Consider the following 23,832-nt stretch of genomic DNA (forward strand, 5'->3'; position numbering starts at 1 on the left):
CACATTCTAACAAGACGATGTAATGCTGGAAGCTGTCATTTTCCCTATGGGATCCGGTAAGCCATGTTTATTACGATCGTAAATAAGGGCTTCAAAATAGGGCTTATTAAGACTGTAGACTTTTTCTGGGCTAAATCGATTCATTATTAACACATATTTAGCCTTGAGGAATCATTTTATCTGGGTATTTTGATATAATAATATCGGCAGGCACTGTTTTAGACACCTTATTCTTTAGGGGCTTTCCCAAAGCATAGGCAGAGCCTCATTTTCGCGCCGGTGTTGCGCACTTGTTTTTGAGAGGCATGGCATGCAGTCGCATGTGAGAGGAGCTCTGTTACTTAGAAAAGACTTTCTGAAGGCGTCATTTGGTATCGTATTCCCCTTGGGGCTTGGTTGGGTCTCAGCAAAGCAGATACCAGGGACTGTAAAGGGGTTAAAGTTCAAAACGGCTCCGGTTCCGTTATTTTAAGGGTTAAAGCTTCCAAATTTGGTGTGCAATACTTTTAAGGCTTTAAGACACTGTAGTGAAAATTTGGTGAATTTTGAACAATTCCTTCATGTTTTTTCGCAATTGCAGTAATAAAGTGTGTTCAGTTTAAAATTTAAAGTGACAGTAACGGTTTTATTTTAAAACGTTTTTTGTACTTTGTTATCAAGTTTATGCCTGTTTAACATGTCTGACCTACCAGATAGACTGTGTTCTGAATGTGGGGAAGCCAGAATTCCTATTCATTTAAATAAATGTGATTTATGTGACAATGACAATGATGCCCAAGATGATTCCTCAAGTGAGGGGAGTAAGCATGGTACTGCATCATTCCCTCCTTCGTCTACACGAGTCTTGCCCACTCAGGAGGCCCCTAGTACATCTAGCGCGCCAATACTCCTTACTATGCAACAATTAACGGCTGTAATGGATAATTCTGTCAAAAACATTTTAGCCAAAATGAACACTTATCAGCGTAAGCGCGACTGCTCAGTTTTAGATACTGAAGAGCATGACGACGCTGATAATAATATTTCTGAAGGGCCCCTAACCCAGTCTGATGGGGCCAGGGAGGTTTTGTCTGAGGGAGAAATTACTGATTCAGGGAACATTTCTCAACAAGCTGAACCTGATGTGATTGCATTTAAATTTAAGTTGGAACATCTCCGCATTCTGCTTAAGGAGGTATTATCCACTCTGGATGATTGTGACAAGTTGGTCATCCCAGAGAAACTATGTAAAATGGACAAGTTCCTAGAGGTGCCGGGGCTCCCAGAAGCTTTTCCTATACCCAAGCGGGTGGCGGACATTGTTAATAAAGAATGGGAAAGGCCCGGTATTCCTTTCGTCCCTCTCCCCATATTTAAAAAATTGTTTCCTATGGTCGACCCCAGAAAGGACTTATGGCAGACAGTCCCCAAGGTCGAGGGAGCGGTTTCCACTTTAAACAAACGCACCACTATACCCATAGAGGATAGTTGTGCTTTCAAAGATCCTATGGATAAAAAATTAGAAGGTTTGCTTAAAAAGATGTTTGTTCAGCAGGGTTACCTTCTACAACCAATTTCATGCATTGTCCCTGTCGCTACAGCCGCATGTTTCTGGTTCGATGAGCTGATAAAGGCGGTCGATAGTGATTCTCCTCCTTTTGAGGAGATTATGGACAGAACCAATGCTCTCAAATTGGCTAATTCTTTCACCCTAGACGCCACTTTGCAATTGGCTAGGTTAGCGGCTAAGAATTCTGGGTTTGCTATTGTGGCGCGCAGAGCGCTTTGGTTGAAATCTTGGTCGGCTGATGCGTCTTCCAAGAACAAGCTACTTAACATTCCTTTCAAGGGGAAAACGCTGTTTGGCCCTGACTTGAAAGAGATTATCTCTGATATCACTGGGGGTAAGGGCCACGCCCTTCCTCAGGATCGGCCTTTCAAGGCAAAAAATAAACCTAATTTTCGTCCCTTTCGTAGAAACGGACCAGCCCAAAGTGCTACGTCCTCTAAGCAAGAGGGTAATACTTCTCAAGCCAAGCCAGCCTGGAGACCAATGCAAGGCTGGAACAAGGGAAAGCAGGCCAAGAAACCTGCCACTGCTACCAAGACAGCATGAAATGTTGGCCCCCGATCCGGGACCGGATCTGGTGGGGGGCAGACTCTCTCTCTTCGCTCAGGCTTGGGCAAGAGATGTTCTGGATCCTTGGGCGCTAGAAATAGTCTCCCAAGGTTATCTTCTGGAATTCAAGGGACTTCCCCCAAGGGGGAGGTTCCACAGGTCTCAGTTGTCTTCAGACCACATAAAAAGACAGGCATTCTTACATTGTGTAGAAGACCTGTTAAAAATGGGAGTGATTCATCCTGTTCCATTAAGAGAACAAGGGATGGGGTTCTACTCCAATCTGTTTATAGTTCCCAAAAAAGAGGGAACGTTCAGACCAATCTTAGATCTCAAGATCTTAAACAAGTTTCTCAAGGTTCCATCGTTCAAGATGGAAACCATTCGAACTATTCTTCCTTCCATCCAGGAAGGTCAATTCATGACCACGGTGGATTTAAAGGATGCGTATCTACATATTCCTATCCACAAGGAACATCATCGGTTCCTGAGGTTCGCATTCCTGGACAAACATTACCAGTTCGTGGCGCTTCCTTTCGGATTAGCCACTGCTCCAAGGATTTTCACAAAGGTACTAGGGTCCCTTCTAGCTGTGCTAAGACCAAGGGGCATTGCTGTAGTACCTTACTTGGACGACATTCTGATTCAAGCGTCGTCCCTTCCTCAAGCAAAGGCTCACACGGACATTGTCCTGGCCTTTCTCAGATCTCACGGATGGAAAGTGAACGTGGAAAAGAGTTCTCTATCTCCGTCAACAAGGGTTCCCTTCTTGGGAACAATAATAGACTCCTTAGAAATGAGGATTTTTCTGACAGAGGCCAGAAAAACAAAACTTCTAGACTCTTGTCGGATACTTCATTCCGTTCCTCTTCCTTCCATAGCTCAGTGCATGGAAGTGATCGGGTTGATGGTAGCGGCAATGGACATAGTTCCTTTTGCGCGCATTCATCTAAGACCATTACAACTGTGCATGCTCAGTCAGTGGAATGGGGACTATACAGACTTGTCTCCAAAGATACAAGTAAATCAGAGGACCAGAGACTCACTCCGTTGGTGGCTGTCCCTGGACAACCTGTCACGAGGGATGACATTCCGCAGACCAGAGTGGGTCATTGTCACGACCGACGCCAGTCTGATGGGCTGGGGCGCGGTCTGGGGATCCCTGAAAGCTCAGGGTCTTTGGTCTCGGGAAGAATCTCTTCTACCGATAAATATTCTGGAACTGAGAGCGATATTCAATGCTCTCAAGGCTTGGCCTCAGCTAGCGAGGGCCAAGTTCATACGGTTTCAATCAGACAACATGACAACTGTTGCGTACATCAACCATCAGGGGGGAACAAGGAGTTCCCTGGCGATGGAAGAAGTGACCAAAATCATTCTATGGGCGGAGTCTCACTCCTGCCACCTGTCTGCTATCCACATCCCAGGAGTGGAAAATTGGGAAGCGGATTTTCTGAGTCGTCAGACATTGCATCCGGGGGAGTGGGAACTCCATCCGGAAATCTTTGCCCAAGTCACTCAGCTGTGGGGCATTCCAGACATGGATCTGATGGCCTCTCGTCAGAACTTCAAAGTTCCTTGCTACGGGTCCAGATCCAGGGATCCCAAGGCGGCTCTAGTGGATGCACTAGTAGCACCTTGGACCTTCAAACTAGCTTATGTGTTCCTGCCGTTTCCTCTCATCCCCAGGCTGGTAGCCAGGATCAATCAGGAGAGGGCGTCGGTGATCTTGATAGCTCCTGCGTGGCCACGCAGGACTTGGTATGCAGATCTGGTGAATATGTCATCGGCTCCACCTTGGAAGCTACCTTTGAGACGAGACCTTCTTGTTCAGGGTCCGTTCGAACATCCGAATCTGGTTTCACTCCAGTGACTGCTTGGAGATTGAACGCTTGATCTTATCGAAGCGAGGGTTCTCAGATTCTGTTATCGATACTCTTGTTCAGGCCAGAAAGCCTGTAACTAGAAAGATTTACCACAAAATTTGGAAAAAATATATCTGTTGGTGTGAATCTAAAGGATTCCCTTGGGACAAGGTTAAGATTCCTAGGATTCTATCCTTCCTTCAAGAAGGATTGGAAAAAGGATTATCTGCAAGTTCCCTGAAGGGACAGATTTCTGCCTTGTCTGTGTTACTTCACAAAAAGCTGGCCGCTGTGCCAGATGTTCGAGCCTTTGTTCAGGCTCTGGTTAGAATTAAGCCTGTTTACAAACCTTTGACTCCTCCTTGGAGTCTCAATTTAGTTCTTTCAGTTCTTCAGGGGGTTCCGTTTGAACCCTTACATTCCGTTGATATTAAGTTATTATCTTGGAAAGTTTTGTTTTTGGTTGCAATTTCTTCTGCTAGAAGAGTTTCAGAATTATCTGCTCTGCAGTGTTCTCCTCCTTATCTGGTGTTCCATGCAGATAAGGTGGTTTTACGTACTAAACCTGGTTTTCTTCCAAAAGTTGTTTCTAACAAAAACATTAACCAGGAGATTATCGTACCTTCTCTGTGTCCGAAACCAGTTTCAAAGAAGGAACGTTTGTTGCACAATTTGGATGTTGTTCGCGCTCTAAAATTCTATTTAGATGCTACAAAGGATTTTAGACAAACATCTTCCTTGTTTGTTGTTTATTCCGGTAAAAGGAGAGGTCAAAAAGCAACTTCTACCTCTCTCTCTTTTTGGATTAAAAGCATCATCAGATTGGCTTACGAGACTGCCGGACGGCAGCCTCCCGAAAGAATCACAGCTCATTCCACTAGGGCTGTGGCTTCCACATGGGCCTTCAAGAACGAGGCTTCTGTTGATCAGATATGTAGGGCAGCGACTTGGTCTTCACTGCACACTTTTACCAAATTTTACAAGTTTGATACTTTTGCTTCTTCTGAGGCTATTTTTGGGAGAAAGGTTTTGCAAGCCGTGGTGCCTTCCATTTAGGTGACCTGATTTGCTCCCTCCCTTCATCCGTGTCCTAAAGCTTTGGTATTGGTTCCCACAAGTAAGGATGACGCCGTGGACCGGACACACCTATGTTGGAGAAAACAGAATTTATGTTTACCTGATAAATTACTTTCTCCAACGGTGTGTCCGGTCCACGGCCCGCCCTGGTTTTTTTAATCAGGTCTGATAATTTATTTTCTTTAACTACAGTCACCACGGTACCATATGGTTTCTCCTATGCAAATATTCCTCCTTAACGTCGGTCGAATGACTGGGGTAGGCGGAGCCTAGGAGGGATCATGTGACCAGCTTTGCTGGGCTCTTTGCCATTTCCTGTTGGGGAAGAGAATATCCCACAAGTAAGGATGACTCCGTGGACCGGACACACCGTTGGAGAAAGTAATTTATCAGGTAAACATAAATTCTGTTTTTTTTTTTTTTTGAGACACAAAACTAATTGCCTCAATTCAGAAACACACACACACACACACATACATGTTACTTAAAGGGACATAAACCCAATTTTTGTCTTTCATGATTTGTCTTTCCAATTTACTTCTATTATCTAATTTGCTTTGTTCTCTTGATATCTTTTATTAAAATGGATACCTAGGTAGACTCAGGAGCTGCTGATTGGTGACTCCACATATGTGCCTCATGTTATCGGCTCACCCAATGCATTCTGTTAGCTCCCAGTAGCACCTTGCTTCTTCAACAAAGGAAGAAGCAAATTAGATAATAGAAGTAAACCCAGGTTGTTCACCAAAAATGGGCTGGCATCTAAACTTACATTCTTGCATTTCAAATAAAGATACCAAGAGAATAAAGAAAATTTGATAATAGGAGTAAATTAGAAAGTTGCTTAAAATGTCATGCTCTATCTGAATCGCAAAAAAATAAATAAAAAAATTTGGGTTCAGTGTCCCTTTAAGTTTCAGAAAACCTTATCAATTCAGTGACTCTCTAACAAGACTGTTTAAAACAATCAATTACACCTTTGATTGATGTGTCGCCTGCTAACGCACAAAAAAATAGCTGTACCAGATGGGCAGTCTGATACCAAGTTAACATTAAAAATGCTGGATTTTAGAACTTCTCCAAGTAACTTATCAAGGATTAGTGCATGGGAGAGGAGATTTTTGTTTCATTCTTTTATAGTCTCTTTAAGGAATTTTACTGTTTTGCTTTTTCTGTTATACATATAATGATTAATAGGAAACGTACTAGAAAAAAGTCCAAAAAGTTTGCAAAATATAGGACATGCACTCCTATAGGTATAGGTATATTTGTGACTTAGATCATGAAAATGGCCTTGGTTTGTTGCAGCATTTACTTCACTCTGGCATTGGAGTTTATTTGCGCATGTTGCTCACGTGCGTCTGCACTACATTCTTCATTATTTACTCCTTATACTTTAAATATTCTGCTCCACAAAACCTTTTTATTATTGCCTATATAATCTAAAAGCTGCAGCATTTTGGGAGTTTAGCCCCACCCCTCCTAATAAAGGGAGTGGATGAATACAGAAATATTGCATTTATTATGTGTCATCATTTTAATAAAATGTTGTATAAAACACCCAAGGGTAAGTGTTAAAGGGACACTTTTTTTCCTTCATGATTCATATATAGCATGAAATTTTAGGCAATTTTCTAATTTACTCCTATTAATTTTTCTTCGCTGTCTTCCTTATCTTTATTTTAAAAGCAGGAATGTAAATCTTAGCAGCCAGCCCATTTTAGGTTCAGAACGATGGATAGCGCTTGCTTATTGGAGGCTTACATTTACCCACCAATAAGCAAGCATAACCCAGGTTCTCAACCAAAAATGGGCCGGCTCCTATGCATCACATTCCTGCTTTTTAAATAAATATAGCAAGAGAACGAAGAAAAAATGATAATAGGAGTAAATTAGAAAGTTGCCTACAATTGCATGCTCTATCTGAATCATGAAAGAAAAAAAATTGGGTTTAGTGTCCCTTTAATATATGGTAACGTAGCTGTTTAGCCTTCTAGTAAAAATGTGTGATTTATTTCTCTTATTTCTTTCAGAGAGACCAGAGAAGGCTTCAGACGAAAACCAATTTATCCTCCTGGGGCATACGCAAGAGAGCGCTCACCACACAAAAGAGAGTACTTCCGGGAATCTCCCCATAGTCGAAAGGAATCACCACACAGTAGATCTGGCTCCAGTGTCAGTAGCAGAAGTTATTCACCAGAAAGGGGAAAACATTTTTCCTCCCATCAACATAGCAAAAGTCAGTTTATGATTTATTTTGCTTTTGTTAATTTAAATTGTTTTTTAAAAGTTGTGTTCTATGTTGCAAAAGTGTTCATATATCATTTTTTATCAAAATTATTTCTTTTTTGTGCAATTTAATTTTTTGTAATTTTTTTTATTGATGTATTTGCAGTTTCTGCTTTCTCTCCAGTGAGTTAAAGGACCAGTCAACACAGTAGATTTGCATAATCAAGAAATGCAAGATAACAAGACAATGCAATAGCACTTAGTCTGAACTTCAAATGAGTAGTAGATTTTTTTTTCTGACAATTTTAAAAGTTATGTTTTTTTCCACTCCCACTGTACCATGTGACAGCCATCAGCCAATCACAAATGCATACACGTACCATGTGACAGCCATCAGCCAATCACAAATGCATACACGTACCATGTGACAGCCATCAGCCATTCACAAATGCATACACACTTATTCTTGCACATGCTCAGTAGGAGCTGGTGACTCAAAAAGTTTAAATATACAAAGACTGTGCACATTTTGTTAATTGAAGTAAATTGGAAAGTTGTTTAAAATAGCATGTTCTATCTGAATAATGAAAGTTTAATTTTGATTGAGTGTCCCTTTAAGTCTATTCAGTTTCTATGTCAGGTTATATAGAGCATCAAAGGGACATGTTAGGTGTTATCTTATAACCGGGGGTATCACTTGACACTTAGCAGTATTCTACCCCTTCACCTGGAACTGAATGGGTTACTTGGTGAGATCTTGGGAAACAGCATTTAGACATGCAGCAAGTAAAGTCTAATCACTGTTATGTTTATTGTAAGGCATCACAGACTTGTATAGACAATGGTTACAGAATATGGGGTCATAATCACACCATTTCACACAGTATGCTTAGAACAAAGAACTTTATTAAAAATAAGGAATAAAAAGGAGTTGTACTGAGAAACTAACCGTTTTAGATAACCGTGTATTCAGGTGCATCGCCAGGACATAGCAAGGCCATCGGACAAATTATTGAGATAAAGTGTTCAGCTTCATGTTTTTCTCACAGCATAATAACTACCTTATAATGAAATATAATAAACTCATCTTAAAATGGAGTCTAAAACAAAATATCACTAGAGACAAAATGGCGTCATTATGGTTATATATTCTTACAGGACACAAACTCCATTTTATCTCTCTTTCATAATTCAGATAGTGCATGCAATTTTGAATAACTTTCCAATTGATTTCTATTGTCAAATTTGTTTAGTTCTTTTTCTATTCTTTGTTGAAAAGAATACCTAGGTAGGCTCCGAAGTTGGTGATAGGTAGCTGTACATAAATGCCTCGACATTGGCTTTCAGCTAGCTCCCAGTAGTGCATTGCTGCTCCTTCTACAAAGGATATCAAGAGAATGAAGCAAATTAGATAATAGAAGTAAATTGGAAAGTTGTTTAAAGTTGTATAATCTGAGTCGTGGATGAAAAATGTTGGGTCTCTTTAAACTTTAGTAGTCATGTATGAAGAACTTGTGTCTTGGATAAAAAAAACTTAACATTTGCAGTAGCAGTCACTGCTGTTCCTTCCCAGCAACACACCGAGAGGAGTTCACTTGGACATAAAATAAAAATAAATTATATGTTTCTCCAACATAGGTGTGTCCGGTCCACGGCGTCATCCTTACTTGTGGGGATATTCTCTTCCCCAACAGGAAATGGCAAAGAGCCCAGCAAAGCTGGTCACATGATCCCTCCTAGGCTCCGCCTACCCCAGTCATTCTCTTTGCCGTTGTACAGGCAACATCTCCACGGAGATGGCTTAGAGTTTTTTAGTGTTTAACTGTAGTTTTTATTATTCAATCAAGAGTTTGTTATTTTGAAATAGTGCTGGTATGTACTATTTACTCAGAAACAGAAAAGAGATGAAGATTTCTGTTTGTATGAGGAAAATGATTTTAGCAACCGTCACTAAAATCCATGGCTGTTCCACACAGGACTGTTGAGAGCAATTAACTTCAGTTGGGGGAACAGTGAGCAGTCTCTTGCTGCTTGAGGTATGACACATTCTAACAAGACGATGTAATGCTGGAAGCTGTCATTTTCCCTATGGGATCCGGTAAGCCATGTTTATTAAGATCGTAAATAAGGGCTTCACAAGGGCTTATTAAGACTGTAGACTTTATCTGGGCTAAATCGATTCATTATTAACACATATTTAGCCTTGAGGAATCATTTAATCTGGGTATTTTGATATAATAATATCGGCAGGCACTGTTTTAGACACCTTATTCTTTAGGGGCTTTCCCAAATCATAGGCAGAGCCTCATTTTCGCGCCGGTGTTGCGCACTTGTTTTTGAGAGGCATGACATGCAGTCGCATGTGAGAGGAGCTCTGATACTTAGAAAAGACTTTCTGAAGGCGTCATTTGGTATCGTATTCCCCTTGGGGCTTGGTTGGGTCTCAGCAAAGCAGATACCAGGGACTGTAAAGGGGTTAAAGTTCAAAACGGCTCCGGTTCCGTTATTTTAAGGGTTAAAGCTTCCAAATTTGGTGTGCAATACTTTTAAGGCTTTAAGACACTGTGGTGAAAATTTGGTGAATTTTGAACAATTCCTTCATGTTTTTTCGCAATTGCAGTAATAAAGTGTGTTCAGTTTAAAATTTAAAGTGACAGTAACGGTTTTATTTTAAAACGTTTTCTCCAACATAGGTGTGTCCGGTCCACGGCGTCATCCTTACTTGTGGGATATTCTCTTCCCCAACAGGAAATGGCAAAGAGCCCAGCAAAGCTGGTCACATGATCCCTCCTAGGCTCCGCCTACCCCAGTCATTCTCTTTGCCGTTGTACAGGCAACATCTCCACGGAGATGGCTTAGAGTTTTTTAGTGTTTAACTGTAGTTTTTCATTATTCAATCAAGAGTTTGTTATTTTCAAATAGTGCTGGTACGTACTATTTACTCAGAAACAGAAAAGAGATGAAGAATTCTGTTTGTATGAGGAAAATGATTTTAGCAACCGTAACTAAAATCCATGGCTGTTCCACACAGGACTGTTGAGAGCAATTAACTTCAGTTGGGGGAACAGTTTGCAGTCCCTTGCTGCTTGAGGTATGACACATTCTAACAAGACGATGTAATGCTGGAAGCTGTCATTTTCCCTATGGGATCCGGTAAGCCATGTTTGTTACGATTGTAAATAAGGGCTTCATAAGGGCTTATTTAAACTGTAGACTTTTTCTGGGCTAAATCGATTGATTATTAACACATATTTAGCCTTGAGGAATCATTTTATCTGGGTATTTTGATATAATAATATCGGCAGGCACTGTTTTAGACACCTTATTCTTTAGGGGCTTTCCCAAAGCATAGGCAGAGTCTCATTTTCGCGCCGGTGTTGCGCACTTGTTTTTGAGAGGCATGGCATGCAGTCGCATGTGAGAGGAGCTCTGATACTTATAAAAGACTTCTGAAGGCGTCATTTGGTATTGTATTCCCCTTTGGGTTTGGTTGGGTCTCAGCAAAGCAGATACCAGGGACTGTAAAGGGGTTTAAAGCTTAAAACGGCTCCGGTTCCGTTATTTTAAGGGTTAAAGCTTCCAAAATTGGTGTGCAATATTTTCAAGGCTTTAAGACGCTGTGGTGAAAATTTGGTGAATTTTGAACAATTCCTTCATGTTTTTTCGCAATTGCAGTAATAAAGTGTGTTCAGTTTAAAATTTAAAGTGACAGTAACGGTTTTATTTTAAAACGTTTTTTGTACTTTCTGATCAAGTTTATGCCTGTTTAACATGTCTGAACTACCAGATAGACTGTGTTCTGAATGTGGGGAAGCCAGAATTCCTATTCATTTAAATAAATGTGATTTATGTGATAATGACAATGATGCCCAAGATGATTCCTCAAGTGAGGGGAGTAAGCATGGTACTGCATCATTCCCTCCTTCGTCTACACGAGTCTTGCCCACTCAGGAGGCCCCTAGTACATCTAGCGCGCCAATACTCCTTACTATGCAACAATTAACGGCTGTAATGGATAATTCTGTCAAAAACATTTTAGCCAAAATGAACCCTTGTCAGCGTAAGCGTGGCTGCTCTGTTTTAGTTACTGAAGAGCATGACGACGCTGATATTAATATCTCTGAAGGGCCCCTAACCCAATCTGAGGGGGCCAGGGAGGTTTTGTCTGAGGGAGAAATTACTGATTTAGGGAACATTTCTCAGCAGGCTGAATCTGATGTGTTTACATTTAAATTTAAATTGGAACATCTCCGCATTTTGCTTAAGGAGGTATTATCCACTCTGGATGATTGTGAAAATTTAGTCATCCCAGAGAAACTATGTAAAATGGACAAGTTCCTAGAGGTGCCGGGGCTCCCAGAAGCTTTTCCTATACCCAAGCGGGTGGCGGACATTGTTAATAAAGAATGGGAAAGGCCCGGTATTCCTTTCGTCCCTCCCCCCATATTTAAAAAATTGTTTCCTATGGTCGACCCCAGAAAGGACTTATGGCAGTCAGTCCCCAAGGTCGAGGGAGCGGTTTCTACTTTAAACAAACGCACCACTATTCCCATAGAGGATAGTTGTGCTTTCAAAGATCCTATGGATAAAAAATTAGAAGGTTTGCTTAAAAAGATGTTTGTTCAGCAGGGTTACCTTCTACAACCCATTTCATGCATTGTCCCTGTCACTACTGCCGCATATTTCTGGTTTGATGAACTGCTTAAGGTGCTCGATAGTGACTCTCCTCCTTATGAGGAGATTATGGACAGAATCAATGCTCTCAAATTGGCTAATTCTTTCACTCTAGACGCCTCTTTGCAATTGGCTAAGTTAGCGGCTAAGAACTCTGGGTTTGCTATTGTGGCGCGCAGAGCGCTTTGGTTGAAATCTTGGTCGGCTGATGCGTCTTCCAAGAACAAGCTACTAAACATTCCTTTCAAGGGGAAAACGTTGTTTGGTCCTGACTTGAAAGAGATTATCTCTGATATCACTGGGGGTAAGGGCCACGCCCTTCCTCAGGATCGGCCTTTCAAGGCAAAAAATAGACCTAATTTTCGTCCCTTTCGTAAAAACGGACCAGCCCAAGGTGCTACGTCCTCTAAGCAAGAGGGTAATACTGCTCAGGCCAAGCCAGCTTGGAGACCAATGCAAGGCTGGAACAAGGGAAAGCAGGCCAAGAAACCTGCCACTGCTACCAAGACAGCATGAAATATTGGCCCCCGATCCGGGACCGGATCTGGTGGGGGGCAGACTCTCTCTCTTCGCTCAGGCTTGGGCAAGAGATGTTCTGGATCCTTGGGCGCTAGAAATAGTCTCCCAGGGTTATCTTCTGGAATTCAAGGGACTTCCCCCAAGGGGGAGGTTCCACAGGTCGCAGTTGTCTTCAGACCACATAAAAAGACAGGCGTTCTTACATTGTGTAGAAGACCTGTTAAAAATGGGAGTGATTCATCCTGTTCCATTAAGAGAACAAGGGATGGGGTTCTGCTCCAATCTGTTCATAGTTCCCAAAAAAGAGGGAACGTTCAGACCAATCCTAGATCTCAAGATCTTAAACAAATTTCTCAAGGTCCCATCGTTCAAGATGGAAACCATTCGAACTATCCTTCCTTCCATCCAGGAAGGTCAATTCATGACCACGGTGGATTTAAAGGATGCGTATCTACATATTCCTATCCACAAGGAACATCATCGGTTCCTAAGGTTTGCATTTCTGGACAAACATTACCAGTTCGTGGCGCTTCCTTTCGGATTAGCCACTGCTCCAAGGATTTTCACAAAGGTACTAGGGTCCCTTCTAGCGGTGCTAAGACCAAGGGGCATTGCAGTAGTACCTTACCTGGACGACATTTTGATTCAAGCGTCGTCCCTTCCTCAAGCAAAGGCTCACACGGACATTGTCCTGGCCTTTCTCAGATCTCACGGCTGGAAAGTGAACGTGGAAAAGAGTTCTCTATCCCCGTCAACAAGGGTTCCCTTCTTGGGAACAATTATAGACTCCTTACAAATGAGGATCTTTCTAACAGAAGCCAGAAAAACAAAGCTTCTGGACTCTTGTCGGATACTTCATTCCGTTCCTCTTCCTTCCATAGCTCAGTGCATGGAAGTGATCGGGTTGATGGTGGCGGCGATGGACATAGTTCCTTTTGCGCGCATTCATCTAAGACCATTACAACTGTGCATGCTCAGTCAGTGGAATGGGGACTATACAGACTTGTCTCCGAAGATACAAGTAAATCAGAGGACCAGAGACTCACTCCGTTGGTGGCTGTCCCTGGACAATCTGTCTCAAGGGATGATGTTCCACAGACCAGAGTGGGTCATTGTCACGACCGACGCCAGTCTGATAGGCTGGGGCGCGGTCTGGGGATCCCTGAAAGCTCAGGGTCTTTGGTCTCGGGAAGAATCTCTTCTACCGATAAATATTCTGGAACTGAGAGCGATATTCAATGCTCTCCAGGCCTGGCCCCAGCTTGCGAGGACCAGGTTCATACGGTTTCAATCAGACAACATGACGACTGTTGCGTACATCAACCATCAGGGGGGAACAAGGAGTTCCCTAGCGATGGAAGAAGTAACCAAAATTATTCTTTGGGCGGAGTCTCACTCCTGCCACCTGTCTGCTATCCACATCCCAGGAGTGGAAAATTGGGAAGCGGATTTTCTGAGTCGTCAGACATTGCATCCGGGGGAGTGGGAACTCCATCCGGAAATCTTTGCCCAAGTCACTCACCTGTGGGGCATTCCAGACATGGATCTGATGGCCTCTCGTCAGAACTTCAAAGTTCCTTGCTACGGGGCCAGATCCAGGGATCCCAAGGCGGCTCTAGTGGATGCACTAGTAGCACCTTGGACCTTCAATCTAGCTTATGTGTTCCCGCCATTTCCTCTCATTCCCAGGCTGATAGCCAGGATCAAGCAGGAGAGGGCGTCGGTGATCTTGATAGCTCCTGCGTGGCCACGCAGGACTTGGTATGCAGATCTGGTGAATATGTCATCGGCTCCACCTTGGAAGCTACCTTTGAGACGAGACCTTCTTGTTCAGGGTCCGTTCGAACATCCGAATCTGGTTTCACTCCAGCTGACTGCTTGGAGATTGAACGCTTGATTTTATCGAAGCGAGGATTCTCAGATTCTGTGATCGATACTCTTGTTCAGGCCAGAAAGCCTGTGACTAGAAAGATTTACCACAAAATTTGGAAAAAATATATCTGTTGGTGTGAATCTAAAGGATTCCCTTGGGACAAGGTTAAGATTCCTAGGATTCTATCCTTCCTTCAAGAAGGATTGGAAAAAGGATTATCTGCAAGTTCCCTGAAGGGACAGATTTCTGCCTTGTCGGTATTACTTCACAAAAAGCTGGCAGCTGTGCCAGATGTTCAAGCCTTTGTTCAGGCTCTGGTTAGAATCAAGCCTGTTTACAAACCTTTGACTCCTCCTTGGAGTCTCAATTTAGTTCTTTCAGTTCTTCAGGGGGTTCCGTTTGAACCCTTACATTCCGTTGATATTAAGTTATTATCTTGGAAAGTTTTGTTTTTAGTTGCGATTTCTTCTGCTAGAAGAGTCTCAGAATTATCTGCTCTGCAGTGTTCTCCTCCTTATCTGGTGTTCCATGCAGATAAGGTGGTTTTACGTACTAAACCTGGTTTTCTTCCAAAAGTTGTTTCTAACAAAAACATTAACCAGGAGATTATCGTACCTTCTCTGTGTCCAAAACCAGTTTCAAAGAAGGAACGTTTGTTGCACAATTTGGATGTTGTTCGCGCTCTAAAATTCTATTTAGATGCTACAAAGGATTTTAGACAAACATCTTCCTTGTTTGTTGTTTATTCAGGTAAAAGGAGAGGTCAAAAAGCAACTTCTACCTCTCTCTCTTTTTGGATTAAAAGCATCATCAGATTGGCTTACGAGACTGCCGGACGGCAGCCTCCCGAAAGAATCACAGCTCATTCCACTAGGGCTGTGGCTTCCACATGGGCCTTCAAGAACGAGGCTTCTGTTGATCAGATATGTAGGGCAGCGACTTGGTCTTCACTGCACACTTTTACCAAATTTTACAAGTTTGATACTTTTGCTTCTTCTGAGGCTATTTTTGGGAGAAAGGTTTTGCAAGCCGTGGTGCCTTCCATTTAGGTGACCTGATTTGCTCCCTCCCTTCATCCGTGTCCTAAAGCTTTGGTATTGGTTCCCACAAGTAAGGATGACGCCGTGGACCGGACACACCTATGTTGGAGAAAACAGAATTTATGTTTACCTGATAAATTTCTTTCTCCAACGGTGTGTCCGGTCCACGGCCCGCCCTGGTTTTTTTAATCAGGTCTGATATTTTATTTTCTTTAACTACAGTCACCACGGTACCATATGGTTTCTCCTATGCAAATATTCCTCCTTAACGTCGGTCGAATGACTGGGGTAGGCGGAGCCTAGGAGGGATCATGTGACCAGCTTTGCTGGGCTCTTTGCCATTTCCTGTTGGGGAAGAGAATATCCCACAAGTAAGGATGACGCCGTGGACCGGACACACCGTTGGAGAAAGAAATTTATCAGGTAAACATAAATTCTGTTTTTTGTACTTTGTTATCAAGTTTATGCCTGTTTAACATGTCTGAACTACCAGATAGACTGTGTTCTGAATGTGGGGAAGCCAGAATTCCTATTCATTTAAATAAATGTGATTTATGTGACAATGACAATGATGCCCAAGATGATTCCTCAAGTGAGGGGAGTAAGCATGGTACTGCATCATTCCCTCCTTCGTCTACACGAGTCTTGCCCACTCAGGAGGCCCCTAGTACATCTAGCGCGCCAATACTCCTTACTATGCAACAATTAACGGCTGTAATGGATAATTCTGTCAAAAACATTTTAGCCAAAATGAACACTTATCAGCGTAAGCGCGACTGCTCTGTTTTAGATACTGAAGAGCATGACGACGCTGATAATAATGGTTCTGAAGGGCCCCTAACCCAGTCTGATGGGGCCAGGGAGGTTTTGTCTGAGGGAGAAATTACTGATTCAGGGAACATTTCTCAACAAGCTGAACCTGATGTGATTACGTTTAAATTTAAGTTGGAACATCTCCGCATTCTGCTTAAGGAGGTATTATCCACTCTGGATGATTGTGACAAGTTGGTCATCCCAGAGAAACTATGTAAAATGGACAAGTTCCTAGAGGTCCCGGGGCTCCCAGAAGCTTTTCCTATACCCAAGCGGGTGGCGGACATTGTTAATAAAGAATGGGAAAGGCCCGGTATTCCTTTCGTCCCTCCCCCCATATTTAAAAAATTGTTTCCTATGGTCGACCCCAGAAAGGACTTATGGCAGACAGTCCCCAAGGTCGAGGGAGCGGTTTCCACTTTAAACAAACGCACCACTATACCCATAGAGGATAGTTGTGCTTTCAAAGATCCTATGGATAAAAAATTAGAAGGTTTACTTAAAAAGATGTTTGTTCAGCAGGGTTACCTTCTACAACCAATTTCATGCATTGTCCCTGTCGCTACAGCCGCATGTTTCTGGTTCGATGAGCTGATAAAGGCGGTCGATAGTGATTCTCCTCCTTATGAGGAGATTATGGACAGAATCAATGCTCTCAAATTGGCTAATTCTTTCACCCTAGACGCCACTTTGCAATTGGCTAGGTTAGCGGCTAAGAATTCTGGATTTGCTATTGTGGCGCGCAGAGCGCTTTGGTTGAAATCTTGGTCAGCTGATGCGTCTTCCAAGAACAAGCTACTTAACATTCCTTTCAAGGGGAAAACGCTGTTTGGCCCTGACTTGAAAGAGATTATCTCTGATATCACTGGGGGTAAGGGCCACGCCCTTCCTCAGGATCGGCCTTTCAAGGCAAAAAATAAACCTAATTTTCGTCCCTTTCGTAGAATCGGACCAGCCCAAAGTGCTACGTCCTCTAAGCAAGAGGGTAATACTTCTCAAGCCAAGCCAGCTTGGAGACCAATGCAAGGCTGGAACAAGGGAAAGCAGGCCAAGAAACCTGCCACTGCTACCAAGACAGCATGAAATGTTGGCCCCCGATCCGGGACCGGATCTGGTGGGGGGCAGACTCTCTCTCTTCGCTCAGGCTTGGGCAAGAGATGTTCTGGATCCTTGGGCGCTAGAAATAGTCTCCCAAGGTTATCTTCTGGAATTCAAGGGGCTTCCCCCAAGGGGGAGGTTCCACAGGTCTCAGTTGTCTTCAGACCACATAAAAAGACAGGCATTCTTACATTGTGTAGAAGACCTGTTAAAAATGGGAGTGATTCATCCTGTTCCATTAAGAGAACAAGGGATGGGGTTCTACTCCAATCTGTTCATAGTTCCCAAAAAAGAGGGAACGTTCAGACCAATCTTAGATCTCAAGATCTTAAACAAGTTTCTCAAGGTTCCATCGTTCAAGATGGAAACCATTCGAACTATTCTTCCTTCCATCCAGGAAGGTCAATTCATGACCACGGTGGATTTAAAGGATGCGTATCTACATATTCCTATCCACAAGGAACATCATCGGTTCCTAAGGTTCGCATTCCTGGACAAGCATTACCAGTTCGTGGCGCTTCCTTTCGGATAAGCCACTGCTCCAAGGATTTTCACAAAGGTACTAGGGTCCCTTCTAGCTGTGCTAAGACCAAGGGGCATTGCTGTAGTACCTTACTTGGACGACATTCTGATTCAAGCGTCGTCCCTTCCTCAAGCAAAGGCTCACATGGACATTGTCCTGGCCTTTCTCAGATCTCACGGATGGAAAGTGAACGTGGAAAAGAGTTCTCTATCTCCGTCAACAAGGGTTCCCTTCTTGGGAACAATAATAGACTCCTTAGAAATGAGGATTTTTCTGACAGAGGCCAGAAAAACAAAACTTCTAGACTCTTGTCGGATACTTCATTCCGTTCCTCTTCCTTCCATAGCGCAGTGCATGGAAGTGATCGGTTTGATGGTAGCGGCAATGGACATAGTTCCTTTTGCGCGCATTCATCTAAGACCATTACAACTGTGCATGCTCAGTCAGTGGAATGGGGACTATACAGACTTGTCTCCGAAGATACAAGTAAATCAGAGGACCAGAGACTCACTCCGTTGGTGGCTGTCCCTGGACAACCTGTCACAAGGGATGACATTCCGCAGACCAGAGTGGGTCATTGTCACGACCGACGCCAGTCTGATGGGCTGGGGCGCGGTCTGGGGATCCCTGAAAGCTCAGGGTCTTTGGTCTCGGGAAGAATCTCTTCTACCGATAAATATTCTGGAACTGAGAGCGATATTCAATGCTCTCAAGGCTTGGCCTCAGCTAGCGAGGGCCAAGTTCATACGGTTTCAATCAGACAACATGACAACTGTTGCGTACATCAACCATCAGGGGGGAACAAGGAGTTCCCTAGCGATGGAAGAAGTGACCAAAATCATTCTATGGGCGGAGTCTCACTCCTGCCACCTGTCTGCTATCCACATCCCAGGAGTGGAAAATTGGGAAGCGGATTTTCTGAGTCGTCAGACATTGCATCCGGGGGAGTGGGAACTCCATCCGGAAATCTTTGCCCAAGTCACTCAGCTGTGGGGCATTCCAGACATGGATCTGATGGCCTCTCGTCAGAACTTCAAAGTTCCTTGCTACGGGTCCAGATCCAGGGATCCCAAGGCGGCTCTAGTGGATGCACTAGTAGCACCTTGGACCTTCAAACTAGCTTATGTGTTCCCGCCGTTTCCTCTCATCCCCAGGCTGGTAGCCAGGATCAATCAGGAGAGGGCGTCGGTGATCTTGATAGCTCCTGCGTGGCCACGCAGGACTTGGTATGCAGATCTGGTGAATATGTCATCGGCTCCACCTTGGAAGCTACCTTTGAGACGAGACCTTCTTGTTCAGGGTCCGTTCGAACATCCGAATCTGGTTTCACTCCAGCTGACTGCTTGGAGATTGAACGCTTGATCTTATCGAAGCGAGGGTTCTCAGATTCTGTTATCGATACTCTTGTTCAGGCCAGAAAGCCTGTAACTAGAAAGATTTACCACAAAATTTGGAAAAAATATATCTGTTGGTGTGAATCTAAAGGATTCCCTTGGGACAAGGTTAAGATTCCTAAGATTCTATCCTTCCTTCAAGAAGGATTGGAAAAAGGATTATCTGCAAGTTCCCTGAAGGGACAGATTTCTGCCTTGTCTGTGTTACTTCACAAAAAGCTGGCAGCTGTGCCAGATGTTCAAGCCTTTGTTCAGGCTCTGGTTAGAATTAAGCCTGTTTACAAACCTTTGACTCCTCCTTGGAGTCTCAATTTAGTTCTTTCAGTTCTTCAGGGGGTTCCGTTTGAACCCTTACATTCCGTTGATATTAAGTTATTATCTTGGAAAGTTTTGTTTTTAGTTGCAATTTCTTCTGCTAGAAGAGTTTCAGAATTATCTGCTCTGCAGTGTTCTCCTCCTTATCTGGTGTTCCATGCAGATAAGGTGGTTTTACGTACTAAACCTGGTTTTCTTCCAAAAGTTGTTTCTAACAAAAACATTAACCAGGAGATTATCGTACCTTCTCTGTGTCCGAAACCAGTTTCAAAGAAGGAACGTTTGTTGCACAATTTGGATGTTGTTCGCGCTCTAAAATTCTATTTAGATGCTACAAAGGATTTTAGACAAACATCTTCCTTGTTTGTTGTTTATTCCGGTAAAAGGAGAGGTCAAAAAGCAACTTCTACCTCTCTCTCTTTTTGGATTAAAAGCATCATCAGATTGGCTTACGAGACTGCCGGACGGCAGCCTCCCGAAAGAATCACAGCTCATTCCACTAGGGCTGTGGCTTCCACATGGGCCTTCAAGAACGAGGCTTCTGTTGATCAGATATGTAGGGCAGCGACTTGGTCTTCACTGCACACTTTTACCAAATTTTACAAGTTTGATACTTTTGCTTCTTCTGAGGCTATTTTTGGGAGAAAGGTTTTGCAAGCCGTGGTGCCTTCCATTTAGGTGACCTGATTTGCTCCCTCCCTTCATCCGTGTCCTAAAGCTTTGGTATTGGTTCCCACAAGTAAGGATGACGCCGTGGACCGGACACACCTATGTTGGAGAAAACAGAATTTATGTTTACCTGATAAATTACTTTCTCCAACGGTGTGTCCGGTCCACGGCCCGCCCTGGTTTTTTTAATCAGGTCTGATAATTTATTTTCTTTAACTACAGTCACCACGGTACCATATGGTTTCTCCTATGCAAATATTCCTCCTTAACGTCGGTCGAATGACTGGGGTAGGCGGAGCCTAGGAGGGATCATGTGACCAGCTTTGCTGGGCTCTTTGCCATTTCCTGTTGGGGAAGAGAATATCCCCACAAGTAAGGATGACGCCGTGGACCGGACACACCGTTGGAGAAAGTAATTTATCAGGTAAACATAAATTCTGTTTTTTATAACCACCTACTGCTTTATGCATATGAATATGAATAGGAATTAAAGGGACAGGAAACCCCAATGTTTTCTTTCATGATTGGGAAAGAACATACAATTTTAAACAACTTTCCAATTTATTTATAGTATCAAATTTACTTCATTCTCTTGTTATCCTTTGCTGAAGGAACATCATTGCACTACTGGAAACTAGCTGAACACATCTAGTTAGCCAATCACAAATGTGTGCAGACACCAATCAGCATTTAGCTCCCACTAGTGTAGGATATGTGCATATTCATTTTCAACAAAGGATACAAAGAGATCGAAGCACATTTGAAAAAAGGAATTCATTTGAAAGTGTCTTAAAATGACCTGCGCTATCTGAATCATGGAAGTTTTATTTTGACTTTCCCATCCATCCGTTTAAGCATGTTTTTCCATTAATTTAATGTTGATAACTAACAGGAAATGCATGTTTTCTTACAAGGGTCAATTGTTCACTGACTGATAAGGGCAACTCTCCCATTCCTAATGGTAAACAGGGAACCCCCCTTCCAACCATAAAACATTTGTACAAATCCAAACAATATTTAAACAAAATATTTGATCTTTTAAACTCAGGAACATCTGTGTTTTAAAAAACAAAAAGCAGAAATATATTTTGAAATAACCTATTTTAATGCAACATATATGTTAAATGTCCTTTTAAGCAAATTACATTTAATAAGTAAATTGAAAACTCCCCTTAAACTGCATTCTCTATGCAACTAATGAAAATTTTAGGGGACAGTATACTGTAAAATTGTTTTCCCCACCAGCTGCACATGGAAAATAGTTTTTTGTGATTGTTTTTGTATATGAAATAGCAGTTTCTGTTAATTGAAACCACAACCTAATGAAATTAACTTGTAGGGAGAGCAGGCCTAATTGTCTCATCTCTCTAAATAGTTATGCAAAATCTTCCTTATCAAATTGCTTACTGTTTTCTCAAACACAAAGTCAAAATAAACTTTTATGATTCAGATAGAGCATGCAGTTTTAAGACACTTTCCAATTTACTTTCATTATCAAATTTTGCACACTTTTTATATTCACACTTTCTGGGGATCAAGATCCTACTGGGGATGTGCACACATTCACAGGGTATATGTATACTAGTCTGTGATAGGCTGATGTGCATGATATAGGGGGCTGGACAATGGGAGAAAAAATACAATTGTCAATTTTTTTTTTACTGCTTATTTGAAATCCAGAGTTAGTGCTATTGCATAGTCTTTTTATTATGTACTTTATTGTACGTTTATTTTTAAATGCTTCTGCATTTACTGAAATTTTAAATATAGATGGGAATATAGCAGGCAAAATTAGCTATTCAAATCACAAAATAAAGGTTAATAAGCCGTTGAAGGCCACCTCTTATCTCAGTGCATTTTTACAGTTTTCGCAGGTAGACAGTGCTAGTTAAAGGGTCAGTCTAAACCAGAATATTTTTTGTTTAAAAAGATGGATAGTCCCTTTATTACCCATTCCCCAGTTTTGCATAACCAACAGTTATATTAATACACCTTTCTCCAACATAGGTGTGTCCGGTCCACGGCGTCATCCTTACTTGTGGGATATTCTCTTCCCCAACAGGAAATGGCAAAGAGCCCAGCAAAGCTGGTCACATGATCCCTCCTAGGCTCCGCCTACCCCAGTCATTCTCTTTGCCGTTGTACAGGCAACATCTCCACGGAGATGGCTTAGAGTTTTTTAGTGTTTAACTGTAGTTTTTATTATTCAATCAAGAGTTTGTTATTTTGAAATAGTGCTGGTATGTACTATTTACTCAGAAACAGAAAAGAGATGAAGATTTCTGTTTGTATGAGGAAAATGATTTTAGCAACCGTCACTAAAATCCATGGCTGTTCCACACAGGACTGTTGAGAGCAATTAACTTCAGTTGGGGGAACAGTGAGCAGTCTCTTGCTGCTTGAGGTATGACACATTCTAACAAGACGATGTAATGCTGGAAGCTGTCATTTTCCCTATGGGATCCGGTAAGCCATGTTTATTACGATCGTAAATAAGGGCTTCAAAAAGGGCTTATTAAGACTGTAGACTTTTTCTGGGCTAAATCGATTGATTATTAACACATATTTAGCCTTGAGGAATCATTTTATCTGGGTATTTTGATATAATAATATCGGCAGGCACTGTTTTAGACACCTTATTCTTTAGGGGCTTTCCCAAAGCATAGGCAGAGCCTCATTTTCGCGCCGGTGTTGCGCACTTGTTTTTGAGAGGCATGGCATGCAGTCGCATGTGAGAGGAGCTCTGATACTTAGAAAAGACTTTCTGAAGGCGTCATTTGGTATCGTATTCCCCTTGGGGCTTGGTTGGGTCTCAGCAAAGCAGATACCAGGGACTGTAAAGAGGGCCAAGTTCATACGGTTTCAATCAGACAACATGACAACTGTTGCGTACATCAACCATCAGGGGGGAACAAGGAGTTCCCTGGCGATGGAAGAAGTGACCAAAATCATTCTATGGGCGGAGTTTCACTCCTGCCACCTGTCTGCTATCCACATCCCAGGAGTGGAAAATTGGGAAGCGGATTTTCTGAGTCGTCAGACATTGCATCCGGGGGAGTGGGAACTCCATCCGGAAATCTTTGCCCAAGTCACTCAGCTGTGGGGCATTCCAGACATGGATCTGATGGCCTCTCGTCAGAACTTCAAAGTTCCTTGCTACGGGTCCAGATCCAGGGATCCCAAGGCGGCTCTAGTGGATGCACTAGTAGCACCTTGGACCTTCAAACTAGCTTATGTGTTCCCGCCGTTTCCTCTCATCCCCAGGCTGGTAGCCAGGATCAATCAGGAGAGGGCGTCGGTGATCTTGATAGCTCCTGTGTGGCCACGCAGGACTTGGTATGCAGATCTGGTGAATATGTCATCGGCTCCACCTTGGAAGCTACCTTTGAGACGAGACCTTCTTGTTCAGGGTCCGTTCGAACATCCGAATCTGGTTTCACTCCAGCTGACTGCTTGGAGATTGAACGCTTGATCTTATCGAAGCGAGGGTTCTCAGATCCTGTTATCGATACTCTTGTTCAGGCCAGAAAGCCTGTAACTAGAAAGATTTACCACAAAATTTGGAAAAAATATATCTGTTGGTGTGAATCTAAAGGATTCCCTTGGGACAAGGTTAAGATTCCTAGGATTCTATCCTTCCTTCAA

At 42.7% G+C, this 23,832-nt stretch overlaps 1 protein-coding gene across 1 annotated transcript in view; it reads left to right on the top strand.

Annotated features, from left to right (window-relative positions):
• PPHLN1 (periphilin 1) overlaps window positions 1–23,832 on the top strand; it is a 385,299-nt gene that overhangs the window by 110,067 nt on the left and 251,400 nt on the right. Inside the window, exon 6 of the mRNA XM_053716731.1 lies at window positions 7,078–7,279. Coding sequence (XP_053572706.1) covers window positions 7,078–7,279 — 202 coding nt within the window. The remainder of the gene's footprint in view (window positions 1–7,077; window positions 7,280–23,832) is intronic.

This window comes from Bombina bombina, chromosome 6 (assembly GCF_027579735.1).
Source record: "Bombina bombina isolate aBomBom1 chromosome 6, aBomBom1.pri, whole genome shotgun sequence".
Classification (NCBI taxonomy): domain Eukaryota; kingdom Metazoa; phylum Chordata; class Amphibia; order Anura; family Bombinatoridae; genus Bombina; species Bombina bombina.